Raw genomic sequence first — 25471 nt, 5'->3', positions numbered from 1 at the left:
ACTCTTGTAATTAACAAGCAAATCTAGCAAGGTTGCAAGATACATACCTACATATAAAAATCAACTGCATTTCTTTATTTGCAGTGACCATGTAGAAATTGAAATTAAAAACCAATACCATGTATAATCACTCAAAATAAAAAGAGAAACACTTAGATATAAATCTAACAAGACATGTACGGAATTGTATGCTAAAAACCATAAAACACTTTAGAAAGAGATCAAAGAAGAACAGATGAAGAGACAGACTGTGTTCATAGATTAAAGGACTCCAGACAGTAAATATTAATGCTCTTCAAATTGATATACAGCTTTAACATAATTCCTATCAAAATTTCAACAAGATTTTTGGTAGATATATACAAGATTATTCTAAAATTTATATAAAGGAACTAGAATAGCTAAAACATTTTGAAAATGGACAGGAAAGTGGGAAGAATCACTCTACCTGATTTTAAGACTTACTGTAGAGCCACAATAATCAAGACTGTCATATTGACAGAGGAAGAGAAATGTAGACGAATGGAACAGAATAAAGAACTTAGAAAGAACCCTATGCAAGTAAGGCCAACTGATTTTTGACAAAAGGTGCAAAAGCAATTCACGTTTTGAAGAATAGTTTGCTAGAAAAACTGGCTACACATTCTTAGGCAAAAAAATAAACTTTAACCTAAACCTCACACCTTATAGAAAATTAACTCAAAATGGATCATAGATTTAAATGTAAAACATAAAATCATAAAATTTTTAGAAGAAAATAAGGGGGGTGCCTGTGGTTCAGTCGTTAAGCGTCTGCCTTCGGCTCAGGTCATGATCCCAGGGTCCTGGGATCAAGCCCCGCATCGGGCTCCCTGCTACGTGGGAAGGCTGCTTCTTCCTCTCCCACTCCCCCTGCTTGTGTTCCCTCTCTCGCTGTCTCTCTCTCTGACAAATAAATAAATAAAATCTTAAAAAAAAAAAAAAAGAAAGAAAATAAGGGAGAAAATACTTAGAATAGGGCTTGGGGAAGAGTCTTTTTAAATAACATAAAAAGCATAATCTAAAAAACAGAAACAATAAATTGGACTTCATCATAATTAAAAGCTCTTGCTCTGTGAATGACTATTAATAAGATGAAAAGCTACAGATTGGAAGAAAATATCTGTAAACCACATATGTGAAAAAGAAATCATATCTAGATTATATAAAGGACTCTCAAACTCAACAGTAAAAAAAAAATCCAATTTGAAAATAGGCTAAAGGCATAAAGAAAAGAGTTTACTATAGAGGACAAGCAGATGGCAAATAAGCACATGAATGTTTCAACATCACTGGCCATTAAGGAAATGCAAATTAAGATCATGATGAGATATCTCTACAAATGTATTAGAACAGCTAAAATAAAAAACAGAATCCCAAGTGCTGGTAAAAGGTACAGAGAGACTAGAACTCTCATACGTTGCTAGTAGGACTGTAAAAAGTTATATAAGCACTCTGGAAAATTATCTGGCAGTTTCTTAAAACTCTAAGCATAAACCTATCCTATGATCCAGCAATTGTACTTCTGGGCATTTGTCCCAGATAAATAAAAACTAAGTTCACAAAAAACTTACACCTGACTATTCACAGCAGCCTTATTTGTAACAGTCAAAAACTGTAAACAACCAAAATGTTCTACAATTGGTGAATGGTTAAACAAATTATGGTACAACCATACACAGAATAAATACAAATAAACTATTGATACATGGAACAACTGAGTGAAAAATGCCAATCTCAAAGGTCGAATACTGTATGATTCTCAAAATCATATTCTCTAAATCATGTAGTCAAAATGACAAAGTTAGAGAGATGAAAAATAGATTAGTAGTTGCCAGATATTAGGGATAATGGGGGAACGGCAGGATATGGGTGCAATCATAAAGGGGTAGTTGTTGATTGGGATGGTGGTAACATAAATACACGCTTGTGATAAAATGGTAGAGAAATACATACACACTTTGTATCAATGGCAAGTTCCTGGTTTTCAGGAAGGCACACAGGACCCTCTCTATACTATTTTTAGAACTTTATTTCAAAGTAAAAAGTTAAATAAAAAAGTAATAATTCAACAAACAATTCTGGGAAAAGTAGATATCCACATGCAAATAATGAAGTTGGACTCTTACCGACTATGAAATGAAGTCCAAATGGATCAAAGACCTAAATGTAAGACCTTAAATTATAAAACTCTTTGAAGAAAATATAGGACAAAAGCTATATGACACTGGATTTGGCAATGATTTCTATGATATGACAACAAAGGCATAGACAACAAAAGAGAAAACAGACAAATTAGACTCCATGAAAATTAAAAAATTCTGTGCATCAAAAGACAATGTCAACTGAGTAAAAAGGCAACCCACAAAATGGGAGAAAATATTTGCAAATCATATATCTGATAAGGGATAATATCCAGAATATATAGAGAACTCCTAAAACTTAACAACAAAAACAATCCAATTCAAAACTGAGTACAGGACTTGAATAGACATTTCTCTAAAGAAACACCCATCAGGATGGCTATAATAAAAAAAAAAAAAAAAAAAAAACGCAGAAAATCAGTGTTGGCAAAGATGTGAGGAAATTGGAACCATTGTGCACTACTGGTGGGAATGTAAAATGGTACAGCTGTTATAGAAAACAGTATATTAGTTCCTCAAAAAATTAAAAATAGAATTGGGGTGCCTGGGTGGCTCAGTTGGTTAAGCATCTGACTCTTGATCTCAACTCATGTCTATCTCAGGGTTGTGAGTTTGAGCCCCATGTTGGGCTCCACACTGGGTGTGGAGCCTACTTAAAAAAAATTAAAAATAGAATTACAGAACTGAACAGGGACTCAGTTATTTGTATATCCATGTTCATAGCAGAATTATTCATAATAGCTAAAAAGTAAAAGCAATCCAAGTATCCATTGACAGATATTCAAATGGATAAGCAAGGGGCGCCTGGGTGGCTCAGTTGGTTGGGCGACTGCCTTCGGCTCAGGTCATGATCCTGGAGTCCCTGGATCGAGTCCCGCATCAGGCTCCCTGCTCCGCGGGGAGCCTGCTTCTCCCTCTGCCTCTGTCTCTCTCTCGCTCTCATGAATAAATAAATAAAATCTTTAAAAACAAACAAACAAAAAAAACAAATGGATAAGCAAAATGTGGTATACGCATACAATGGTATAATATTCAGTCTTAAAAGAGAAGGAAATTCTGACCATAACACAGACAAACCTTGAGGACATTATACTGAGTGAAATAAGCCAGTCACAAAAGACAAATATTGTATGATCAGCCTTATATGAGATACTTAATAGTAGTCAAAATCATAGAGACAGAAAGTAGAATGGTGGTTGCCAGGGGTTGGAGGGAAGTGAGAATGGGGAGTTACTGTTTAATGCGTATGAAGTTTCAGCTTTTTTTTTTTTTTAAAGATTTTATGTATTTATTTGACAGAGAGAGACACAGTGAGAGAGGGAACACAAGCAGGGGGAGCGGGAGAGGGAGAAGCAGGCTTCCCACTGAGCAGGGAGCCCGATGCGGGGCTCGATCCCGGGACTCCGGGATCATGACCTGAGCCGAAGGCAGACGCTTAACCGACTGAGCCACCCAGGTGCCCCGAAGCTTCAGCTTTACAAGATGAAAAGAGCTATGGGAGATGAATGGGGTGATGGCTGTACAACATTATGAATATATTTAATACTACTGAACTATATACTTAAAACTGGTTAAGATGGGGCGCCTGGGTGGCTCAGTCGGTTAAGCGACTGCCTTCGGCTCAGGTCATGATCCCGGAGTCCCGGGATCGAGTCCCACGTCGGGCTCCCTGCTCAGCAGGGAGTCTGCCTCTCTCTCTGACCCTCCCCCCTCTCATGCTCTCTATCTCATTCTCTCTCTCAAATAAATAAATAAAATCTTTAAAAAAAAATGGTTAAGATGGCAGATTTTGTTATATGTGTTTTACCACAATAAAAAATATTAGAAAAAAAAGAAACAATATCGTGATTTTATTGTAGCAATCATGAAGAAAGGGAAAAAAATCTTAATATGAGATGAATAGGTACTTATGACCTGGGATAAAATTTCCAGTGTCAGCATCACATATGGGACATTTCATTACATATGGAAATAAAGATGATATACTCTGTTAAATATATTTCCCGAGTACCTATCACATGCCTGGCATTGTTCTAGGCTCTGGGGTTACAGCCATAAACAAGACAAACAAAAACACCTGCCTGCATGAAGCTTATAAATGGACATATTATTTTATTAAAAGTATAATAATAAATAAGTACATTTTTAGTTCCAAATTAAGTAAATTAATTTAATAAAATCTTAGTTCAAATTTAACTAGATTACTCTAAAGCCATAAATGTTTACATATTCAATTGGATAAAAAGTTTTTAAAATCACTTCAGTGGGAAACTAAGATTGCATTATACTTAAGCATACCTAGGCATTATGGTTTGAAATGCTGAAGGAATTGTAAATTTGTATTTGAGCTACATGATTTTAAAAATTCATTGTTATTGAAGAAAGTACCTAGGAAATAAGACTATTCTTTAGGTATTCTCTGCCTACACATAAACTCTTGGGACTAGGGCTATTAGGATTCACTATATATATGATTCATAAGTTAAGGCAGAGTTTCTGTTTGGTCATGTTTCCAAATGTACTGGAGCTAGTGACTAGTGTATGCTTTCTTGTAAGTTATCTCAAACAGTATTCTCCCATCCATGAGCACAATATATTGCCACAGGATAAATGATCTAACCTAAATTGGGGCTACCTCTGCCCTATCTCCCTTGTCCTTTTCACCACCAACCCCTGAATCAACTTAAAATCATCACTAGCATCTCCTTTCTTCATGAACCTGAGTTTTCTAAAAACCAGTCTTGCTTTACTCTGGGGAGAGTGAATGTTTTCCCATCCTACCACCCCAAAAAGGCATATTCTGTTCTCCACCTTCTCACTGTTCCCTTGGCACCTCTACTTAGGTCCATCACTGGGGTATGCAACAGGGACCAAGAAACAAGAAGAAAAATATAATTAATGTCTGGAACTATTATTTCTGCAGATAAAAAAGAAGTACTTCACAGTAAAGTTTTGATTACTTGATTCTGTTTGTGTTTTAAATCATATAAGGTACAGAGAAAAAGATAAGGGAAATACTAAATTTTAATTCTTCTTCCCCCAATTTTGTCTATTCAAAATTTCACCTTTACAACCAATTTCTTTTTTTAAAAAATATTTTATTTATTTATTTGAGACAGAGAGACAGAGCAAAAGAGAGAGAGAGCCTGCACAAGCGGGGGGGGGGTGAGGGGAGGGGCAGAGAGAGAGGGAAAAGGAGACTCCCCGCTGAGCAGGGAGCTGGATGTTGGGCTCAATCTCAGGACCCCAAGATCATTACCTGAGCCGAAGGCAGACACTCAACTGACTGAGCCATGCAGGCACCCCTACAACCAATTTCTTTATAAAATAACTCATTTTTCCCATTCATGATATGGGCTGTTTTCATTATAGTACTTAAAATTTACATCTACTGACTTAAAATGAAACTCAAATAATTAAAGAATGTATACTATAATATACATATAACAATGAAAAAGTCATATTTATAAATATTCAACTTATTTAAGCCTAAAACATAAGATTGATTAAGTTTGTAATAAATAAGTGCCTCAAATTTTCCAAATAGATATCACATTTTTTTGCATAGACTCCCAGAACAATGATATTCATTTTTAAGAAATCCCCCTTTTTGTATTTCCTCCTCTAATATACCATTTTAATAAGACTACCACACCTTACTCAATGTATATTCCGGTATGGCCCTCCGAGGATACAGCACAATCTCAGCAGTGGAGCAGATAGACTTGAGGGCAGATTAACAATCAGGTCATGAAAAACAGGCAGCATAAAATAGCTACTGCTAATCTGCATGAGATGCATTTACTCAATTAAGCAGATGGAAATGTTATTATGAACTCAGTATTCCAATGATGGTCTTTAAAATTAAGAAGGATAGGGGCAAATGAAATACACACTGGGGGATTTGGGGTCTTTATATATTAATTCTAAAGTATACAATACAGAACACTGTAATGAAGTTAACAAAATTAATTAAAAGATTCTTTGCATGTAAACCATTAGAGACTACATTAAAAAATACATGACAGTTTCTGACATCATTAATAAAGCCACTGTTCTTTAACATTCTTAATGTTGATACCATCATCTTTCCCTAATATACCACTGATGCCAAAAACATGAGCATTAGAGGCCTTATTACTCATGGCTGGTATGAGTATTGTTTTTATTATGCTTTCTGGTATTTACTTTTTCCATTTTGAGTTTCAGTAACTGATAAATTAGTGACAAATTTTCAAACTTTTAAAAGATTACTATATATTTTTACTGGCAAACAGAGTTTTCAGATATTTATGTATTTGAAAATGTGTTTCTTTATATCATCGTTTTTATTAGACAATAACAAAATAAGAATTATTTATCTGTTTGAAAATTTCTATCAAACACTTAGAACAAAAATTGAATGATTTTGTGAAAATGGTCACAAACTTTATTTATTTACTTTAAAGATTTTATTTATTTGACAGAGAGAGACACAGCGAGAGAGGGAACACAAGCAGGGGGAGTGGGAGAGGGAGAAGCAGGCTTCCTGTGGAGCAGGGAGCCTAATGCGGGGCTCGATCCCAGGACCCTGGGATTATGACCTGAGCCGAAGGCAACTTGCATTTCCAACTTCCGCTTTTTGAATGAGCCACCCAGGCGCCCCATGGTCACAAACTTTAAAAGGAATTTTTATGTAGTGATCAATTATCTTACACTGTGATAAACAGTTTATGTCTAACCCCTATATTCTAAGTGGTAGTGTACATACCCATTATTATTACAGAATTCTAATATATATGCCAAAATTATAACAATTAGGTGGTTTTTTACAAAAGCTACATAAAAATGATAAGCTATGTCTCTGAAAGCAATAAAATGTATTTTCACCTTAACTCTACCAGTAAATTCTGGGTAAAGTTTGGTATTTTTCTCTTTTCTTGTAAATGTGTTTTCCCTCCTCCTTCTGACTTGTCTTAAAAAGCTTAGAAAAATTTTATGTAACAATTATACTTAAAAACAATTACATAAGTAGTACACTTAAGAGTTTCATTTATTTATTGATTTACTCAATATAATTAAAACTATCTCAACAATTTCTATAAGATAAGCTTCTGTTTCAATCCTAGGTTTAATATAACAATAATAATCATTTTCCCACCCTTCCTCCTCAACACATACCTTAATATGTAATCCTCTATCATCCTAAACTCTTCCCTCTTAATAGAAATCTGCTTTAAACAATGACATAGTTGACTTGAATATTATTATTATTATTTATTTGAGAGAGAGAGAGAGTGAGTAGGGAGAGGGGCAGAGGGAGAGGGGAAGCCGACTCCCTTCTGAGTGTGGAACCCAACTCGGGGCTCGACCCCAGGACCCGACCTGAAACCAAGAGTTGGATGCTTAACTGACTGAGCCATCCAGGCACCCCTGAATATTATTTAGTATTTATAACTGTTGAAACTTTTTGAATTAAATTATGTGCTTCTTCAAACAGTGTTGTATACAGGATAGGTGCTCATTAATATTTATGGCATTACATTAATTCATATATTCATCCAATATATCCATTTATTAGGTGCCAGGACACCATAGTCAATGCTGCTGACATAAAGATAAAAAAGAAATAGCCCCTGTTCTAAAGCTGCCCAGACGCCCAAGGGATTGTAATAGGAAGAAAAATGGACCCTTAAAGATGTCCACATTCTATTTCCGGAATCTGGCAATATTTTACCTTATATGGCAAAAGGGACTTTGCAAATGTGATTAAGGTTGGGTACCCTGAGATGGGAGATTCTCCTGAATTATCCAAATTCGCCTAATCTAATCACATGGGTCCTTTAAAAGCAGAGAACTTTTCCTAGTTATGGTCAGAGAAAGATGTGACTACAGAAGAAAAGTCAGACATCACACATCTGCCTTTGAAGATGGAGGAAGAGGAACATAATCCAAGGAATATGGGGGACCTCTAGAAGCTGGAAAAAGCCCTGCTTGGTAAACCTTGGTTTTAGCCCAATGAGATCCATGCTGGACTTCTGCCTTACACAACTGTGAGATAATAAATTTGTGTTTAAGCCATTAAATTTGTGGCCATTTGTGAGAGCAGCAATAGAAATACTGGATTATCTAGCCCAACATGTTTTTTTGACAGATAGGAAACTAAAATCCTCAAAGTTACACATTTAGGTAGTGGCAATGTACTCTGAGTTTGGAGAGAACCTAATTTTCTTCTCTCTTCTCAAACCATTGTCTGGTGCCAGGGTAAAGGCAGAAAACGAAGGGAAATAGTTCTGAAGGGAAACAGTTATCACCATTTTTCTATATATTAAGTGTATGAATTGGATGCATGGTATACTAATACCACAGCCAGTCTCTTCCAGTTTGCTTTGGCTAAATTACAGCTGACTCTTAAATAATGAGGTTTGAACTGTGTGGGCCCACTTATATGCAGATTGTTTTCAATATATACCATACAGTGCTGTAAAAGTATTTTCTGTACCTTATGATTTTCTTAACATTTTCTTTTCTCTAGCTTACTTTATTGTAAGAATACAACATATCATATATAAAACACAGAATATGTGTTAATCAAGTGAGTTCTCGGTAAGGCTCCTAATAAAGAGTAGGCTATTAGTAGTTCAGTTTTTGGGGAGTCAAAAGTTATACATGGATTTTCGACAGTGTGAGGGGTCAGTACTCCTAACTCCTGCATTGTTCAAGGGTCAACTACATCTATATGGGCTGCAGGAACAGCTTTTACTGTACACCCTCCTCAAAAGCACTTGAGTGTTTTGTAACACTATGTGTGCTGTGCATGTGTGTGCATTTATAGGTGTGAGGTGACCAGTTATTAATTATCGTTGTGTTGTCTCTTGTGCCCATATTGGTACCATGACACCATACACTTCTTTTTAAAAATTTTTTAAAAAGATTTATTTGAGAGAGAGAGAGAGAGAGAAGACGCAGGGGAAGGGGCAGAAGGAGAGGGAGAAGCAGACTCCCCGCTGAGCGGGGAGCCTGACTACGGGGCTCAATCCCAGGATTCCCAGGTCATGGCCTGAGCTGAAGGCAGACGCTTAATCAACAGAGCCACCCAGGTGCCCCAACACCATGCACTTCTTTAGGAATCCAGGTAGGTGGAGGGAAATGAAGTCTAAATCCCAAATACTCACATTGGAATTTTTAAAAGAATAGAGATTTCACCTCCACAAATTCAGTCAACAAGTATTTACTGTGGACCTACTATGTGCAGGGTCTATTTAAGGTATTTGGATAGACATAGCAGTGAACAAAATAGATCACGTCCCTACCCTCATAGAACTTATATTCTATTGGGAGAACCAGATGGTAAATTAACAAATAAATTAATGTTAAGTAGTGTTAAATGCTCTCAATAAAAATAAAGCAAAGTAAAGGGAAGAGTGTATATATGTGGGGAAGATGTAGATAGGGCAAAATTAGACAAGAAGACGAGGGCTGGGGAAATGCCTTCCTTAACTGTATATTCAACTTTTCCTAAAATCAGCAAGAACTGCCTTTAGTGTTCAGTAGAAGACTTCTTTTCAAAATACTGATAATTTAGTCAAGGGTTTTCATGTTATAACAATACACTGATTAATGAAACAAAGACTTTCAAAACAAAAATCCTTGATATTTTCAGGCTTCCCATTTACTACTGTTTTACAGCAAGTTGAGTGATCAACTGGACAGACTTGGCACTAAATATCAATGACAACTACAGCACTGGAGTATTTTAGGACTTTCTGGATTTTGGATGCCTCCTGGATTTGAGGAACTTTATGACCCCATGTTGATTTTCTCTCTCCTCTCATGCTGAACTGTGGGGGGTTCAGTAATTACTAATATAGTAATACATTAAGGAAGTAACTCTATTTAGAGGATGGTAAAGAAAGCACAGAACATTTAATTACTGCTGACTTTAAGGGAAAATCCAAATTTAAATAATCAGTTTTATATGATACTGTTAACACAGCAAGACAATGTTTAAAACTCACTTTGAAGTGTTTCAAGTTCAGCTCTGGTCAATGCATCTTCCTTTTTCTTCAATCTTGTTTCTTTATATTTAGCATAAAACTCCCCAGCATCCTTAAAAAAAGAAGTTACAAATAAATTAGCATGAAAATCAGTTTGCTTTGACACTATTTTCCACATGATTTCATTTTAAAGCAGTATATTCATTTAACAAGAAGTCTTCCTTTCTGTTTATGTTTTTAAATTTTATGATGAACAGAAGAAACTAAATGTTTCTCTATGATTTTTCTCTCTTAGAGAGCTTATTTATTAAGGCTAGTAATTGCAGGAATATAAATTTAAGTAAAGTCTTTTCTCTTAGATAAGGAAGAGAGGACTCCTTTTCCTGTTTTCCACCCCTGTTTATTTTCTCAATATTGTGCTATTGCATGGACAAAGAGCAGAAAAACACACTTGCTAAACTGAATTAAATTATTTGGTACAGTAAATTATATTACTGTGACTAACAAAGTACTAACACTATTTTCATATTAGTCCCTTAACTTCAAAAGATTTTCAAAATTATCATATGCAAATCTGATTATGAAACCTATATGATCATGTAGATACAAGTGAAGTTGTCATTCCTCCTTCCACCACACTTAGAGATTAGTTCCTATCATGGAGAGTTGGGGATTGAGGACAAATACTTAGGTGTCAAAATATAGTGGCTAAAGTCTCAAGGAGTGGCACACAGGTAAGACTCTAGCAGAGTAATGAAAAAAGACTAGGGCTTCAATAATCACAAACATGGACATAAACAAGTTGATGCCCTAGACATATAAAGATCCCAACAAGGAGAAAAACAGAATAGGTAATTTTCCACTACCTCTTGACTCAAACTTCATCCATTATATAGGAAGATACTTGTAGCTGCCAGGTCACATTGGGCTTTTTTTTTTTTTTTTTTAATGTCTTTGCCTATGCTTTGCCCTCTAACTAGAATATTTTGCTGCCCTGCCATTATTCTGATGAACTCCTATTCATCCTTGAAAACTCTATTCAAGTATCACCTCCTTTGCAAGTTTTTCTGACCTTCCCTGGCAGAGTAATTCTCTGCTGTATACTGCTTTTGTATTTAAGCACACTTCTAGGACTGCTTGTATCAGGCTATATTCTCTCCTAGAAAATGAGAAATTTGAGATAGGGGTACTTGTATGACCAGAGTACAGTATCTGGCATAAAACATGTACAAAATAAATGTTCACTGAACTGAACTAGATCAAAATATATGAGAAATCTTGTAAAGAAAGAAATGAAAGGGTTTGATGATTGATGTGGAATAAGAAAAAGAGAGGTATCAAGGATAACTCTAGGGTAACATTCCCAGATTTTAAGATTCCTAGGGCAGATAAATCATGGACTCATTTGAGAGGGTTTTATTTTTTAAGGAAATAAAGGAACAAAATAAATTCTTGGCTCTACCTTGATTCAAATGGAAATGCATGAACACTTAAATTCTAGAATAGAATTTTCTCTTTTCATCTATGACTGTCTAGGAGTTACAGATATTCTTAGAGTCTATATTTCTTGGGGTTATATCAGAACTCTTCTACCCAACAATGAATTAGGTAAATAAGAGGTATTTCTAAAATCACTGGATCAATATAATAAAGATTTAGCTCTATTCTCCCATTCTCACTTCTATGTTCCTACCTCATTTCTACCAGAAGGATTCCATAAGCCCTACCAGAAGGATTTAGCTCTATTCTCCCATTTTCACTTCTATGTTCCTACCTCATTTCTACCAGAAGGATTCCATAAGCCCTGGGTGAGTGAAATAATGATATCATTTGAAGGGTACAGAAAGTCATGCATCCAACATACTTATCCTCCTAGCCCATATATACTTTTGGATTAAGGATATATGGCCCCTTAACATTCCCTGTACCCCTAAAAAACTCAACCTGGAATACTATTATTTTCCTTAAGCCATATCAGTCATTTATTCCTTGACATGAATGAATGAATGCGTTTATTAGCTTCTTTGCAGACAGTAGTTTTTAATAGTAGGGAAAAGAAAAGGTCAGGAAGGCACTGGTCCCTTGAAGGGAGTAGGAAAGGTGGCACCATGCAAGAAAAAAGGGCACAGATAAGTTATTCATGAGATACGAAAGAAGGTAGGTTGAAATCAACCATCATAGTACGGTATAGTGAGATAAAATACGATTAAGAGGACAGATTTGGGAACCAGACTACCTGATTAAGGTCTCAGTTCTGCCATCTTGTAGTAGCCTATATAACATTCAGCAAATTACTTCACTTAGTTTTGGGTGAATTATCTCATTCAGGAATGGGGATAATCACAGCGCTATTGTAAAGACCGAAGTGTTGATAAATGGGAAACACTTAGAGTAACATCTTACCCAGAGGCCTTCCATATGTTACCTATTTTGATTATAACTTCATCCTTTTACCAAAAACCATATTCTGCACCACAAAGAGTGAGTTTTTCTGCTTCATACTTCACCAAAACTCCTCCGGCAGAATCCTGTATCTTCTTGCTTACATGATTTTCTTTACCTTTGGTACTGTCTCCATGCAAAAATCTTTTATTGGGTAATAGTAGCCTCTTCGTACTGGTCCTACCAAATCTGAGTATTTCTCTGCTAATGTGCTTTTTCCTGCTACAGCACAGAAGTCCACTAAAATCCCTCTTTGAAATTACCCATTTGATCCAAAAATCACACTCATCTGAGGATTACTATGCACCTAATCACCTTAACCTACTCCACCTAATTCCAAGAGTTTTAACACATTCCCTATTCCCATTTCACTCACTGTTTTGTTCTAGGCCGAGAACCCTTTCTTCCCTCTGCTCCCTTTCTAAGCATTTATTTAAATGTTCCTCATCCTTTTTCTTTTCTTCATATCTTGTATTTTCAAACTGTAATTACAATATGCCTACTCCAGAAAGGCTTACTTCTTTAAGAAACCTATGATCTCTAATAGCTCTCCTGCATTCAACACTCTACATTGTTTCCACCTTCCTCATGTGCAGTTTGGTGTACCATACTTTAAGGTGCACTGACAAACTGGAAGACTTTAAGAAGAAAGTGATCAAATGGTGAGGAAGCTTGAAACTATTTCTTTTTTTTTTTTTTATTTAAAAGATTTTATTTATTTGAGAGAGAGAGAATGAGAGAGAGCATATGAGAGGGGGGAGGGTCAGAGGGAGAAGCAGACTCCCTGCCGAGCAGGGAGCCCGATGCGGGACTCGATCCAGGGACTCCAGGATCATGACCTGAGCTGAAGGCAGTCGCTTAACCAACTGAGACACCCAGGCGCCCTTGAAACTATTTCTTAAAAGGAATGGAGATAAGAAGATTAGAGATAACCTGATAACTATCAGAGAATATCTTAAGGGTCATTACAGGAGAGAATGGTGTAACACCATAAATGGTTCCAGAGACGGAAATTTTGATTTTGGATAAATATAAAGAAGAGTTTTCTAATAATTTAAATTACCTTAAAATGAAAGAGACTGACTTTAGAGATAATATTCAAGAAGAGACCAGGTGGCTATTATTTAAAGTATATTCTAAGGGAGAATCACGTATTCAAAAGGGGTTGAATAAGAGGAGTTGTTTTCCAGTATGGAGGTTCCTCAAAAAGTTAAAATTAAAGCTACCCTATGACCCAGCAATTGCACTACTGGGTATTTACCCCAAAGATACAAGTGGAGTGATCTGAAGGGGCACCTGCACCCCAGTGTTTATAGCACCAATATCCACAATAGCCAAACTATGGAAAAAGCTCAGATGTCCACTGACAGATGAATGGATAAAGATGTGGTACACACACACACAGGAATATTGCGCAGCCATCAAAAAATGAAATCTTGCCGTTTGCAACAATGTGGATGGAACTAGAGGGTATTATGCTAACTGAAATAAGTCAGTCAGAGAAAGACAATGCTAACTGAAATAAGTCAGTCAGAGAAAGACAATTATCATATGATCTCACTGATATGTGGAATATAAGAAACAAGGCAGAGGATGATAGGGGAGGAGAAGAAAAAATGAAACAACATGAAACCAGAGAGGGAGACAAACCATAAGAGACTCTTAATCTTAGGAAACAAACTGAGGGGCGCCTGGGTGGCTCAGTTGGTTAAGCGACTGCCTTCGGCTCAGGTCATGATCCTGGAGTCCCGGGATTGAGTCCCGCATCGGGCTCCCTGTTCAGCAGGGAGTCTGCTTCTCCCTCTGACCCTCCCCCCTCTCATGCTCTCTCTATCTCATTCTCTCTCTCAAATAAATAAATAAAATCTTAAAAAAAAAAAAAAAGGAAACAAACTGAGGGTTGCTGGAGGGGAGAGGGGTGAGGGGACAGGGTAACTGGGTGATGGACACTGGGGAGAGTATGTGTTGTAAAGAGCACTGGGTATTATATTAGACTAATGAATCACAGACCTGTACCCCTGAAACCCCTGTACCACCTATTCTATGGGACAAATAATACATTATATGTTAATTAATTGAATTTAAATTAAAAATAAATAAGTAAATAAAAAAATAAAAAGGGAAAAAAGAGAGAAAAAAAAAGCAGTTGTTTTCAAACTCCCCCCCTCCCCCCATTCTTCATGAGTGGCTAATTCACGTCAATATAATTGTCAAGTAGAGAAAATAAAGTCTCATTTTGAGTCCAGAATAAGCCCCAGTTTACCTACACACAGAAAATTAGAATATCTTATAGATACAAACGTCTTATCGATCTTTGTGGACGCTGCTTGAAACATAATAGAAGCTTAATAAATATTCCGTGAATGAATGAATGCTTACTTTAATCAATCAGGGCTTTGAACCGCTGAGGTTTAGCTCTGTAATATTGTATTAAAACTATGGGATTTACATGGTTCCAAACAGAAAGAGTTCCAATCCTCGAGGAGCTTATATTATAATCATTATGGATGGAACATGAGCAAAAGTTTATACTTTAGAAGCAATTCTCCTAGTACTTAACAAAATTTTTCGAAGGGCTCAAAGCTTGTCTACATAGATATCAAGCAGGGAACTGATTTTACATTATAGAACTACAGCCAACTTTAAGAATTTGCATGTTACAAGTATCCTTTGTATGTAATTGTAGAGCATGGCTCCTGCACAGGAAGACATTAAGCAGTTATATTTATTTATGCTTATTTACTGAACCACTATTATATATGTTGTACCTTGTTAGGATAAATGGAGATTATATGATAAGACAAGCAGCTGCCCTTAAGGCATATGTAAAAATAATTGAATAACCCAAAATTTGGAATATAACCTATGTGAGAACAGAGATTTTTGTGTTTTATTTATTTTTTATTTTTTTGTATTTCCAGGGCCCAGAGGAGCACCTGGCACATAATAATAAATAGGCACTCAATATTTGTTGAATGAATTACTGGAAGAGAGAATGAACCTCACCCAACATTCTCTCTCCCCACATTTCCTTGTCCTCTTGAGATTAGGTGAGATCATGGCACTAATTCTGAATGGGCCTTGGATGGAAATATCATGTGTCATTTCAAACCAAAGCATCAAAAAGCTCGTATAATCCTCCAGCTCTCTACTCATCCATTGTGAGGAAGGAGGCCACGTGTTCCAGGTGGGTATGGTTGGAAGATGGTAAAGACGTCATTGTTCTGAGTCCCTGAATGGCTAGTTAGAGCAGAATGCCCTCTTTCCTATCAACCAGTGATAGACAAGTGGCATAAACTAGAAAAAAATTTTAAGCCACTGGATTTTCAGGATGATCTGTACCTTGCCATAGTCTATCAGTCTATCCTTACTATAATACAAAAAATAAGTGCTATGAAGTTAATACAGAGAATATACAATGGGAGTTTTCAACTGGCCTGATCAGGAAAGGGTTCCTAATGATGAAGACCATTTATGTAAGCCTTGAAGATGTAATATTTCCAAGAGTAGTGAGTTATGAGATGGAGGATATCCATATCAAAAGCTTTTCTTTTAACATTATTGACATAGTTCATTTGAGTGATAAAATAACATGCTGAGCTAGTACTATTTGCCGTGTTTCAGTTTACTTTTACTTCTCCATATAAAGTTCAAAATACTAAACAACTGAAGGAAAACCTAGGAAAGAAGGGGGTTGATCTAGAGTGGTACAAGCAGTGAACTGCTATCACCTATTCTATGGGACTAAGGAACATGGAAGTGCTCTGAGGACAGGTAACTACAAAAGAGATGAAGGATGTTCCATTTCTTTTTTTGACTGTTGGCCAGCACAAATCTCTTTCATTTGAAGCTTACATATAACCTTCAACATAGGAAAATACCAGAGGTACATTTCGGACAATCTGCTCACACAGTCATTTACTCTGTATCAAGTTTTGTTCTCCCCCTGGCTTAAACTACAATCTCAGAATTACAAATAATGTGCAATAAAATTACAATGAAGAACACAGGAAAAATTTTAAATTGTAGACTTTGAATAAGAGTCCAAATTTTTGTACAAACACTGAGTTCACAAAAAGGTAATAAAATAAAAATAAAACAAAAACCCAGGAGCTATGCCTTCCTCTCCTGAGTCAGTGGTATTCAAGGAGATATAAGGCTAAGAGCTACTTTTTCCACTTGGGCTAAGAAACAGAAGAGACTACAGAAGTCATCTATTCAGCTCCAACTCAATGCAAGAATCCTTCTATAACTTTTATAATAATTACAATCAGCCTAAATACTCTGGTAGGGACTTTAAGATCAGATAGCTTACTCATTCAGTATAAAGTAGTTATCTAGCTAGTTATCCCACTATTGGGAAAATTTATTCTTTCTCAGCTTCTATATGTCTCATATTTTAATATTTATTTTCATTTGCTTTAAGTTTCATTTCTACCATTTAGTAGTTGTTGTCACTTTGAGCAAACTGCCTCACCAATCTGAGTCCTAAGTTTTTGTCTATAAAATATGGAATCATTGAGAATATATATCTCTAACATCCTACCTAACATTTTGTTTTTTTAAATCTTTTCTACATCTAGAAATAACCTACAAAACTCTACTTTATGTTCTGTCTTTGGACCTCCTACTACTTGTATCTTACGCCCCCCTTTCAGAGGGCAGAAGGAATGGAATCTTTGTCTTCTGTTGGGAGGTGTTTCCAATTTTCCTTTCTCTCTCTATCCTTCTGTAGCAGTAGAGTTTCAGCCTTGCAAAACTTCAGACGCACTTTTCCATCCCTTTTCATTTGTTTGCATACTCCCTACATAAAGTATGTTTGTCTGCAAAGTTTTTTAAAAAGTTCTTAGAGGACTAAAAGTAAACTTTTTCATCCCTTGGAGAATCTGTGTTTAACTCTGAGTAGGAGAACAGGCAACTCAGCTTGCTACAATTGCCTCAAAGCCTTTTAGAAGCTTTTTTCCGTTGCTAATTAGCTGTGAATGTTTTGTTTATTTGGTTTCTGACAGAGCCCCAGCAAGCAGAAGCAAAGGGGCTAGAAAGGAAGGGCCCTGACTGTACAGAGGGTGACCTCCAGGCTTGTCTACAGTTGTAGTTTCCATGGGAGAAGCTTCTTGGGAGGGAGGATGCCTCCATTTACAGATAGTTCTATAAAGTATAATATTTCCAATACTCTCTTAGGCAACTTTCATTTTATTTTTTAAGGCAAAAGCCACAGTACTATAGATAAGATTCCTCTATTTTCTCAGACACTGTTCCTAGGAAACCTACAAATCCTGATGGGGTGGAGCTATGCGTGCTGGAAATTTCCTACAATAATTTTTAATTTAACTGTGTTCACATAAGATCAGCTTGGTAGTGAGAAAAGATGGGGCTGGGACTTAACAATGGCAAAAATTCACAACTTTAGGCAATGCACACATAAAGGAATTCTATATTTTACAAATCATGTAACTGAGAAATGTAACATTGCAGTTAAAGAGAAACTTGAATGTTGAATTCCCACAGAATCAAACTATTAAGCAAATAAATTCTGAATACCTAAGACCTGTTTCATCTTAGAAAGTGTAGAGAACTATGAACAGACCATGATTTAGACTGGTAATCGCTTAGGATATTTGGCCCTTACTGATCTTATATCTGAGAAATTGGTGGTATTACCAATCTAAATTATTATGGGCCCACATATATGAGACTCCAACACAGACAGGCACTGACAAAAATAAACTTAAGTTATAACGATTAAACTGAAAATATGCACATAGTATATTTCAATAATTGTTTGCTACTTTCATGGTTATATGTTTCAGAACATATATGATAAATCAAAAAATATCCAAGAGGATATTTTGGATATCCTCCAAAGAGGCTAGAAAAATTTCTTGGGATTATAGGCTGAAATTAGCCAACACGGAAGACTGGTTTAGTCAGATTCCAAGAGAATGTGTATTCCCTTTGAAACTACCATGAGAACAGAAACACACTGGTAAGATACAAGTGTCACTAGGGCTAAACTTTTAATGTTAAAATTAAATTCTAGGCTCAAAGTATACAATGCCTCTCTTGATATAGTCCAAGTTCCTTGCTATATTCTAATTCATATTCCATGTCTTCTGTTGATCATTCCACTTGCTTTCTGCACTAAACACATTTTCTCAAGTTTTCCCAACTTCTTTGCATATAGTCATGCATTTAACTTTTCTCTAATGTTCTCTCATCGCTCTATGCACACACTAACCTTCCTTCTACTCATCAATTTACAAACACTCTCCACATTTTTTTACTTTGGTTTCTCATCTGACTTTTTACTTTTCTGCATATGTGGGTACATGAATGATATGAAGTATACATTTTGCTAAATACATACACCTTTCCTTGGATATTTTCCAATCTGGGAAATGTTTGATATCTATTTAACATTATCAAATATTTTATATGTATCAAATATAATAGTTTTTAGTTTTTTGGTCTCATTCTTCTAGTCTATCAATTCTTATAATTTTCCCATTATCTTTTTCGGAACAAAGGAAAGGAAAAAAAACCCAGACCTGGAGATAATAAGGATGTTCTTGAAAAGCAAAGGAAGCTATCAAAGATATACCTTTATCTCTACCCAGTCTGATCACAGAACAACTTTGAGTCTTTTCTCCCCATTATGTACTGTAACTTTTCCACTCCTAACATTATGTATGTGTCTTTGACAGATGTGTGTGATGGAAATACTCTGCTGTCTAAGCAATAAACTTTATTCTGTCTAAATGTCCTTTATAGATTCCCCACATCAGATTTATCTATTAGAGTATAAATTCCTGAATGGTTATATACAGAGTTTGGAGAGCTGGGATGTAGGCTTAGATGACAGTAATGGGCTATATGTGATACCTTTTTTTAAAATAAAAAGCAGTTGTATAATGTTTTTCTTAGGGCTCTTTCAGCCTTAACGCAGAATGATTGTATGGGAATTACTGTATCTATGAAATTATTTTTGTATACTACCTAGTACACAAAGTGGGCACTTCACTGTCAATGGTCTATTCATCTTTCAAGACGCAATTCAAGTGGCTCCTCTTTGTAGTTTTCCTTGTTCATTCTAAATAGAGACAATCTTACTCATCTGATCATCTACAGAAGTCTTTTGTTTATATTACATATGTGAAGATTATATACCATATTGTATTTTAATTATTTTAATTCATGTATTATAATCTCTACCTGACTATAAGGTCCCAAAAGGTGTATCATCTCAATGGCCCGTTAATAGTGCCTTGTTCTGATATATGTTTAATAAATTTTTACTGAACTGGCTAACCTGTTTCTCTAAATATATAACTTAGAAGAAGCTTTACACATCAAATACTGATGTATCTATTGTCATTTGTAATTTTTTGTCGGAGGGATAGAAAATAATTTAAGTAAATTAATCAGGTAATAAGAAGTTTTCTTAGGGATCTTAGATGCCCAGTAATAAACAGTGAACTTAGGAGCATAAGCTGAACCAGAACTGCCACTTTTCCAACTCCCATTGGATAACCATTTATGTATATAAAGTATAATAAAGGAATGGGTATCTAGAGGAAGAATAGGAGGAAAGAAGTTGGAGATGAAGAGCTGTTGATATGACAAGGAAAAATTTAAGTACAGATCTGGCTAGTGTAAAGGCCATTTGCTGGAAGTCTCTGAATCTCCCACTTTCAGTTTGGACCCTCCTTCTTATCCGATAGCTCCATACTTATACAGAATCCTTGAAGACCAGTTTTAATGAATTTCACAAAAGTCAAAGGATTCACACACAGAAGTAAAATTCTCTTAACTGATACCTGCTTATCTAACTTCTGAATGCTTAATAGGAGCTGGATGTATTAGCTCTTAAACTTGTCTGTGTCAGTGATACTTGTAATTATATGATTCAATTTAAGTATTATATAAAAAAAGGTGAAAAGTAAGTAGAAAAAGAGAGTTGTTTCTATGAAAACCAAGTAGATTCTTTGGGAAGCTCAATAAAAGAGTTGCTAAACATGCTGTTAACTAGATAGAAGTCCGTCAGTTATGAAAGACGGGAAATCATAAAACTCTGTAAGGATTATACAATTATACTGCTTTGTAAGAGTCTAGTTTAACTCTTCTTTAAAGAAATCAACTAGAAGTTTGTCCCTAAAGAAACCAAGATTATAGATGCAGTATATGCAAGGAAAAATAAAACAATGGCCCTATATCACAAGAGTGGTGAATAAAGGTAAAGTACATGCTTAAAATGTTTAAGGTCATATGTATCATTTTTTATACTTAGAGCTCTAGTAGGGCTCGTTTTGGCCACTGTACCAATTACCAACCCAGACTGCTTTAGGTAAGGAGGGCTTCTTCTCAATTTCATAAATATCTTATTTAAGACCTCATAGAAGTATCACATCAAAACTTTAGTATTGTGGATAAGGAATATGTACTCACATTACACAATTTTATGGCTGATAAATTAATACAAAGGTTACAGTAGACTGAAGGAAAAAAAGGAGACAAAAATCTAATCCTAAAAGCAACTACTCAGTATTGCTTTGCTCAAGCTTTCTATGTTTATCAATCTGCAATACTTTCACTTTCACAGTTTGTATCAGAATCTACTATATTATTTTGTTAGTGAACATGAAAAAAAACAAAACTTACTTCCTCGAAGCAGAATTAAAATACCAAGTATTTGCTTAAAAAAAAAAAAAGAAGAATTGTCTTATTTTTCTTCTTGGAATGAATTTATCAGAAAGAAAAAAATTACAGCAAAATTTTTTAGTTAGATTTACAAAGGTTTTAAAAATCTAATGCCTAGCATCTCAAAACTGAAAGCAACAGGTATCACCAAGTAAGTAAAAACTTTAAAATTCAAACCAATCCAACAGTTTAAGAAAGCAGAGTTTCTAAAGAGACTAAAATTTTTTTGTAAAATTCCTAATTTCTGTAACTTTAAAAAAATGTATGGTGAGACAACACAATGTTAGCTCTAGATACCACAGGGAGATAATTTAAAATAATAACTTATAAATCTAAGCCATCTTAATATATTAGTTCTATTTTTGCAAATCACTCTGCATGCTAACCAGGAAATATGTTAATTTTACCAAATAAATGTTGTTTCAAATGGCTTAGTTTAAAATTACAAAGAAGTGTTTCAACTGACATTTTATGTGATATTCTATTTACTCTGCCTCATGACTATAAATTCATCTACACTCTGGTTTGCCTATTGCAGATTCTAAAGCAAAAAAACCCAAAACCCAAAACCCAAAAACCACTCTTAAAAAAACATGAAAATACATGTCCTAAAATATTTTTTGGTCACATTTTCTCATATACATACTGGTATGGTAAATATACTTTACCTCTCTCTTATTAAGACACATACATAGCATACAAGGATTGTGGGTTTTTATTTAAATAAATAATATGCAAAACAACTTATAAACAAAAGCTTTTAAATTACCAAAATACTGTAATTTTCTCTATTAGATATAAACAAAATATATGAATCTGTAAGCAATAACTATTAAAATGAACTATTTTGAAGGAAGACTGGTAAATAATTTCACAAAGGCTAGAAAGAAACACACTAGTGATTTTTATTTCATTTTCCCTCCTAACATAAAATTTTTATTATACGAGGAAGAAAGAGAATAAAATGCAGAAGTTGGAGTGATTCATTTTCTTAAATGATTAGAAAGAACAACTCTGATATGTGAAAAGAAGTGGGTAGAACTGGGTAGGAATTATCTGGCTCTCTTTTTTTCTAAACTTTTCTGAAATGAAACACTTCCTCCCCAAAATTACAACTTAACCTCAAAATTTGTACACCCAAACTATTACATATACTTTTAAATGTTATGTTTATGTGTTGGGAATTTTCTAACCAGATGTAATAATTAATATTAGCAAAGCAATAATTTAATAGAATCTGCTTTGGTATGTTGAATATTAAAAAAATAAGAGAAGTTGCCATAATATGATATAGACCCACATTCTGTTGTTTGATCAAGACTGAGTAGCAACAGAAACTGATTACCAATATAAGATAAAATATCTCACTCCTCTTAAAGTTGCAAATAAAATGGAAAGCAATATAATTTTTGCATAATTACACAAATGTTCATGTAAAGGTTTTTTTTTTTTTTAATACTGTGTTCTTAAATGCTATTAAAATAATGGGTGACAGGCTCTTTGAGTCCTGTTCTTTTCTGGATACGCCTTAAATGATTACAGTGAATTAAATTTTTATTGCTCTTCTACCTGTCCTAATGATAGTATTTTTTTCCTTTTTCTAATGTCTTGGAATTCTAAGGTGTTCTAAAAGCAATGTAAGAGACAGTTATAGGAATAGATACCTAAATAATTTCAGAACTATTCTAAATAGGTTTACACTTATATCAATTCAATCAGCATTATAAAGCATCCACTGTATATCAGCACTCAGATAGCAGACATGGGCATAAATTATTTCATGAATAATTAAAATGAAAGCATCTAATATTATATGAAAGAGGTATACTTTACCTGGATTAGATGAGGCAATGCTTTTAGTGTAAGGCAAAACCAAATTCCCAGCTTGCATGGAAGCAAATCATGCCATTGTGGTTTTGTCAGTAATCTAAGGGGAAAACACAAAAACAAAAACAAAGAAGCAAAATATAGAAAGAAAGGTGGGAGACAAGTATTTTTATAAAGATCACGAATTCTGTTATGAATGCCTGTTTCAACAAAAGTACGAAGAAATTTTTTAATGTAATCCTTATGACAGTTATCACTACATTTGAGGTATTTTATCATGAAATACATTAGTTACAACAAATGCAACATGTATAGCAACTAAGAGAATCTAAGCTAAGATTTTGGGGAAGGAGACTCCTAAACAAGTTATAAAGATAAAGAAACAAAAGCCCTCTTTCTAACCTGGACTTTTCATCAGTTCTGCAAAATGAATTCTTAAACCTTATGATTACTTCAGCTATAAAAGACTAAACATCATCAGAGTGTTCCCAAGTGCTGACAAGCAGATATGAAGACTGTAGCATAAACAAACCAATACATAAAAATTAATGTCATTTGCAGTTCACTGAAGCATTACTCACTGATGTCATCAGAACAGAAGACAGACAGAATAGTCTCTGATCTCCATCTCACATTGATCCAGTTCCTGCCCTGCTGTGTGAACTATTTAAACCCTTTATTTCTTTTTATGAATCGATATTAGAAATGGTATCTTTGAGTGTACTGCATTTCACTGCCTTTCTACATATTGTCACTTCTGAGCTAAACACTAAAGTGATAGATTCTTCTAGGAATACTTTATTTCTAAAGTTCAGTATAAAAATTTCAAACGACAAGAATTTGGGGTTTTGATTACTTAAATATATATTAACACTTTCCAAGGGCAAAAAAACCTGTGGAACTTTTGCCTAAGATTAGGATTTATCTCATAAACTATGGCACAGTACTAATCTTTTAAAAAACCTACTACAGATGTAAATATTACATATCTGAAATGAATATATATATTAAGTTGAATAATATTAAAGACATTTTAAAACAGTTTCAAATTACAAAATATTTTTATATGCTCCCACCTTTCATTTTTTTCTGAAGCACCAAGTTTTGATACATCCACACTCTTGCTGCCTGTCTTTTTTTTCTTTTCTCTTTTTTTTCTACTAAGCAGTTCATCCTTAATGTGGAAAGAATTATGGTTACAGGTTATCATTAACATGTACTCTTCAAATGTTATCAAGAGTCGTCTGTGAAGGGTAAACATTATAGAAGAACATTTATGCAAATGTATGTAGGGTCCAACATGATTAAGTAAAATCATCAATCTTTAACAATAACTGTTGCCATGGCATCCAGTCCTTAAACACACATGAAGTTCAGCACTGTCAGTCATGTGTATCTCCATAGCAATCAAAGTTTTCTAAGAGAAAGCATTCAACTTACTTTTTCTCATTCATCCAACTTTAATAATGTCACTTCAAAAAGCATGAGTAAACAGATGCTAATTTATGAACACTGATAAATATGTTTGATTATCTTTAGCACATAAATAAAAATCCAGAGCTGAATAAACTATGTAATGGTATGTTAAAATAAGAAAAGTATAATTTTTTTACCAAGTGATCTCTGAAATTATGAAATTATACTCATTTCAAGTCTTGTATTTAGTTAAAACCTTTTAAAATAAACATTCTTTATATGACACAAAAATTTCTAAAATCATTTTTACATAAAAAATATTTCTGTTTGGGAGGTGACAATTAAGAAAATGTGACTCTACCTTCTAACTATCAGCTAGATATTTGGGCCTTCACAAAATTTTATGACAAACTCAAATGCCACATTTTTAAAAAAGAAGGATTTTTTTTCTTATGTCACGGGTTCTTCTTAACTTAGAAACACATCAAACACTAAATACTGAGTGGAAAACTTTTAGGATAAGGAGTATATATAGAAAAATTGAAATTTTTATCAGTTGAGAAATAAAATATCTTAAATTCCATATAAAATTAAGGCTAGGTCATTTGATTTATTACCAATACTTACCAGTTGTTTTTCCAGGTAGATTGACCAAACCACAGCATAATGACCCACTGTGAGAATAATGAACAAAAGTAATGCCAGCTCAGCATTGCTCATTTTTCTCACCCGCCTGTAGTAGAATACAGGCTGTCGCCAATCTGGAAGTCCATTGATCAGAATATCATCATACCTACAGTAGCAAATACAACAGTTTTTCATGGGAAGTTTAAAATAAAAGCAAAAAAATTAATTTATGCCTATATTTAAAAAGAGGAAAGAGAAAAGAACTCCAAAATATGTAAGATTTATGTAGATTATTAGCATTACAATGGTCTATAAATTCAAAAC

At 34.6% G+C, this 25471-nt stretch overlaps 1 protein-coding gene across 2 annotated transcripts in view; it reads right to left on the bottom strand.

Annotated features, from left to right (window-relative positions):
- Positions 1–25471, bottom strand: part of DNAJC1 (DnaJ heat shock protein family (Hsp40) member C1) — a 226858-nt gene that overhangs the window by 123402 nt on the left and 77985 nt on the right. For both annotated transcript variants that reach the window (XR_010411688.1, XM_064591985.1), the window contains exons 4-7: positions 25148–25313; positions 24181–24278; positions 23111–23204; positions 10160–10250 (exon numbers count right to left, since the gene is read on the bottom strand). Coding sequence is in view for 1 of the 2 variants with exons in the window: in XM_064591985.1 (XP_064448055.1) it covers positions 10160–10250; positions 23111–23204; positions 24181–24278; positions 25148–25313 (449 nt within the window). In the remaining variant the exon portion in view is untranslated. The remainder of the gene's footprint in view (positions 1–10159; positions 10251–23110; positions 23205–24180; positions 24279–25147; positions 25314–25471) is intronic.

The sequence above is a fragment of the Mirounga angustirostris genome, unplaced genomic scaffold (assembly GCF_029215605.1).
Source record: "Mirounga angustirostris isolate CCGP_5_RB_7025 unplaced genomic scaffold, mMirAng1.0.hap1 SCAF_5, whole genome shotgun sequence".
NCBI classification, from domain to species: Eukaryota; Metazoa; Chordata; class Mammalia; order Carnivora; family Phocidae; genus Mirounga; species Mirounga angustirostris.
The sequence above is the reverse complement of the archived record's forward strand: the minus strand, read 5'-3'. Positions and strand labels throughout refer to the sequence as shown.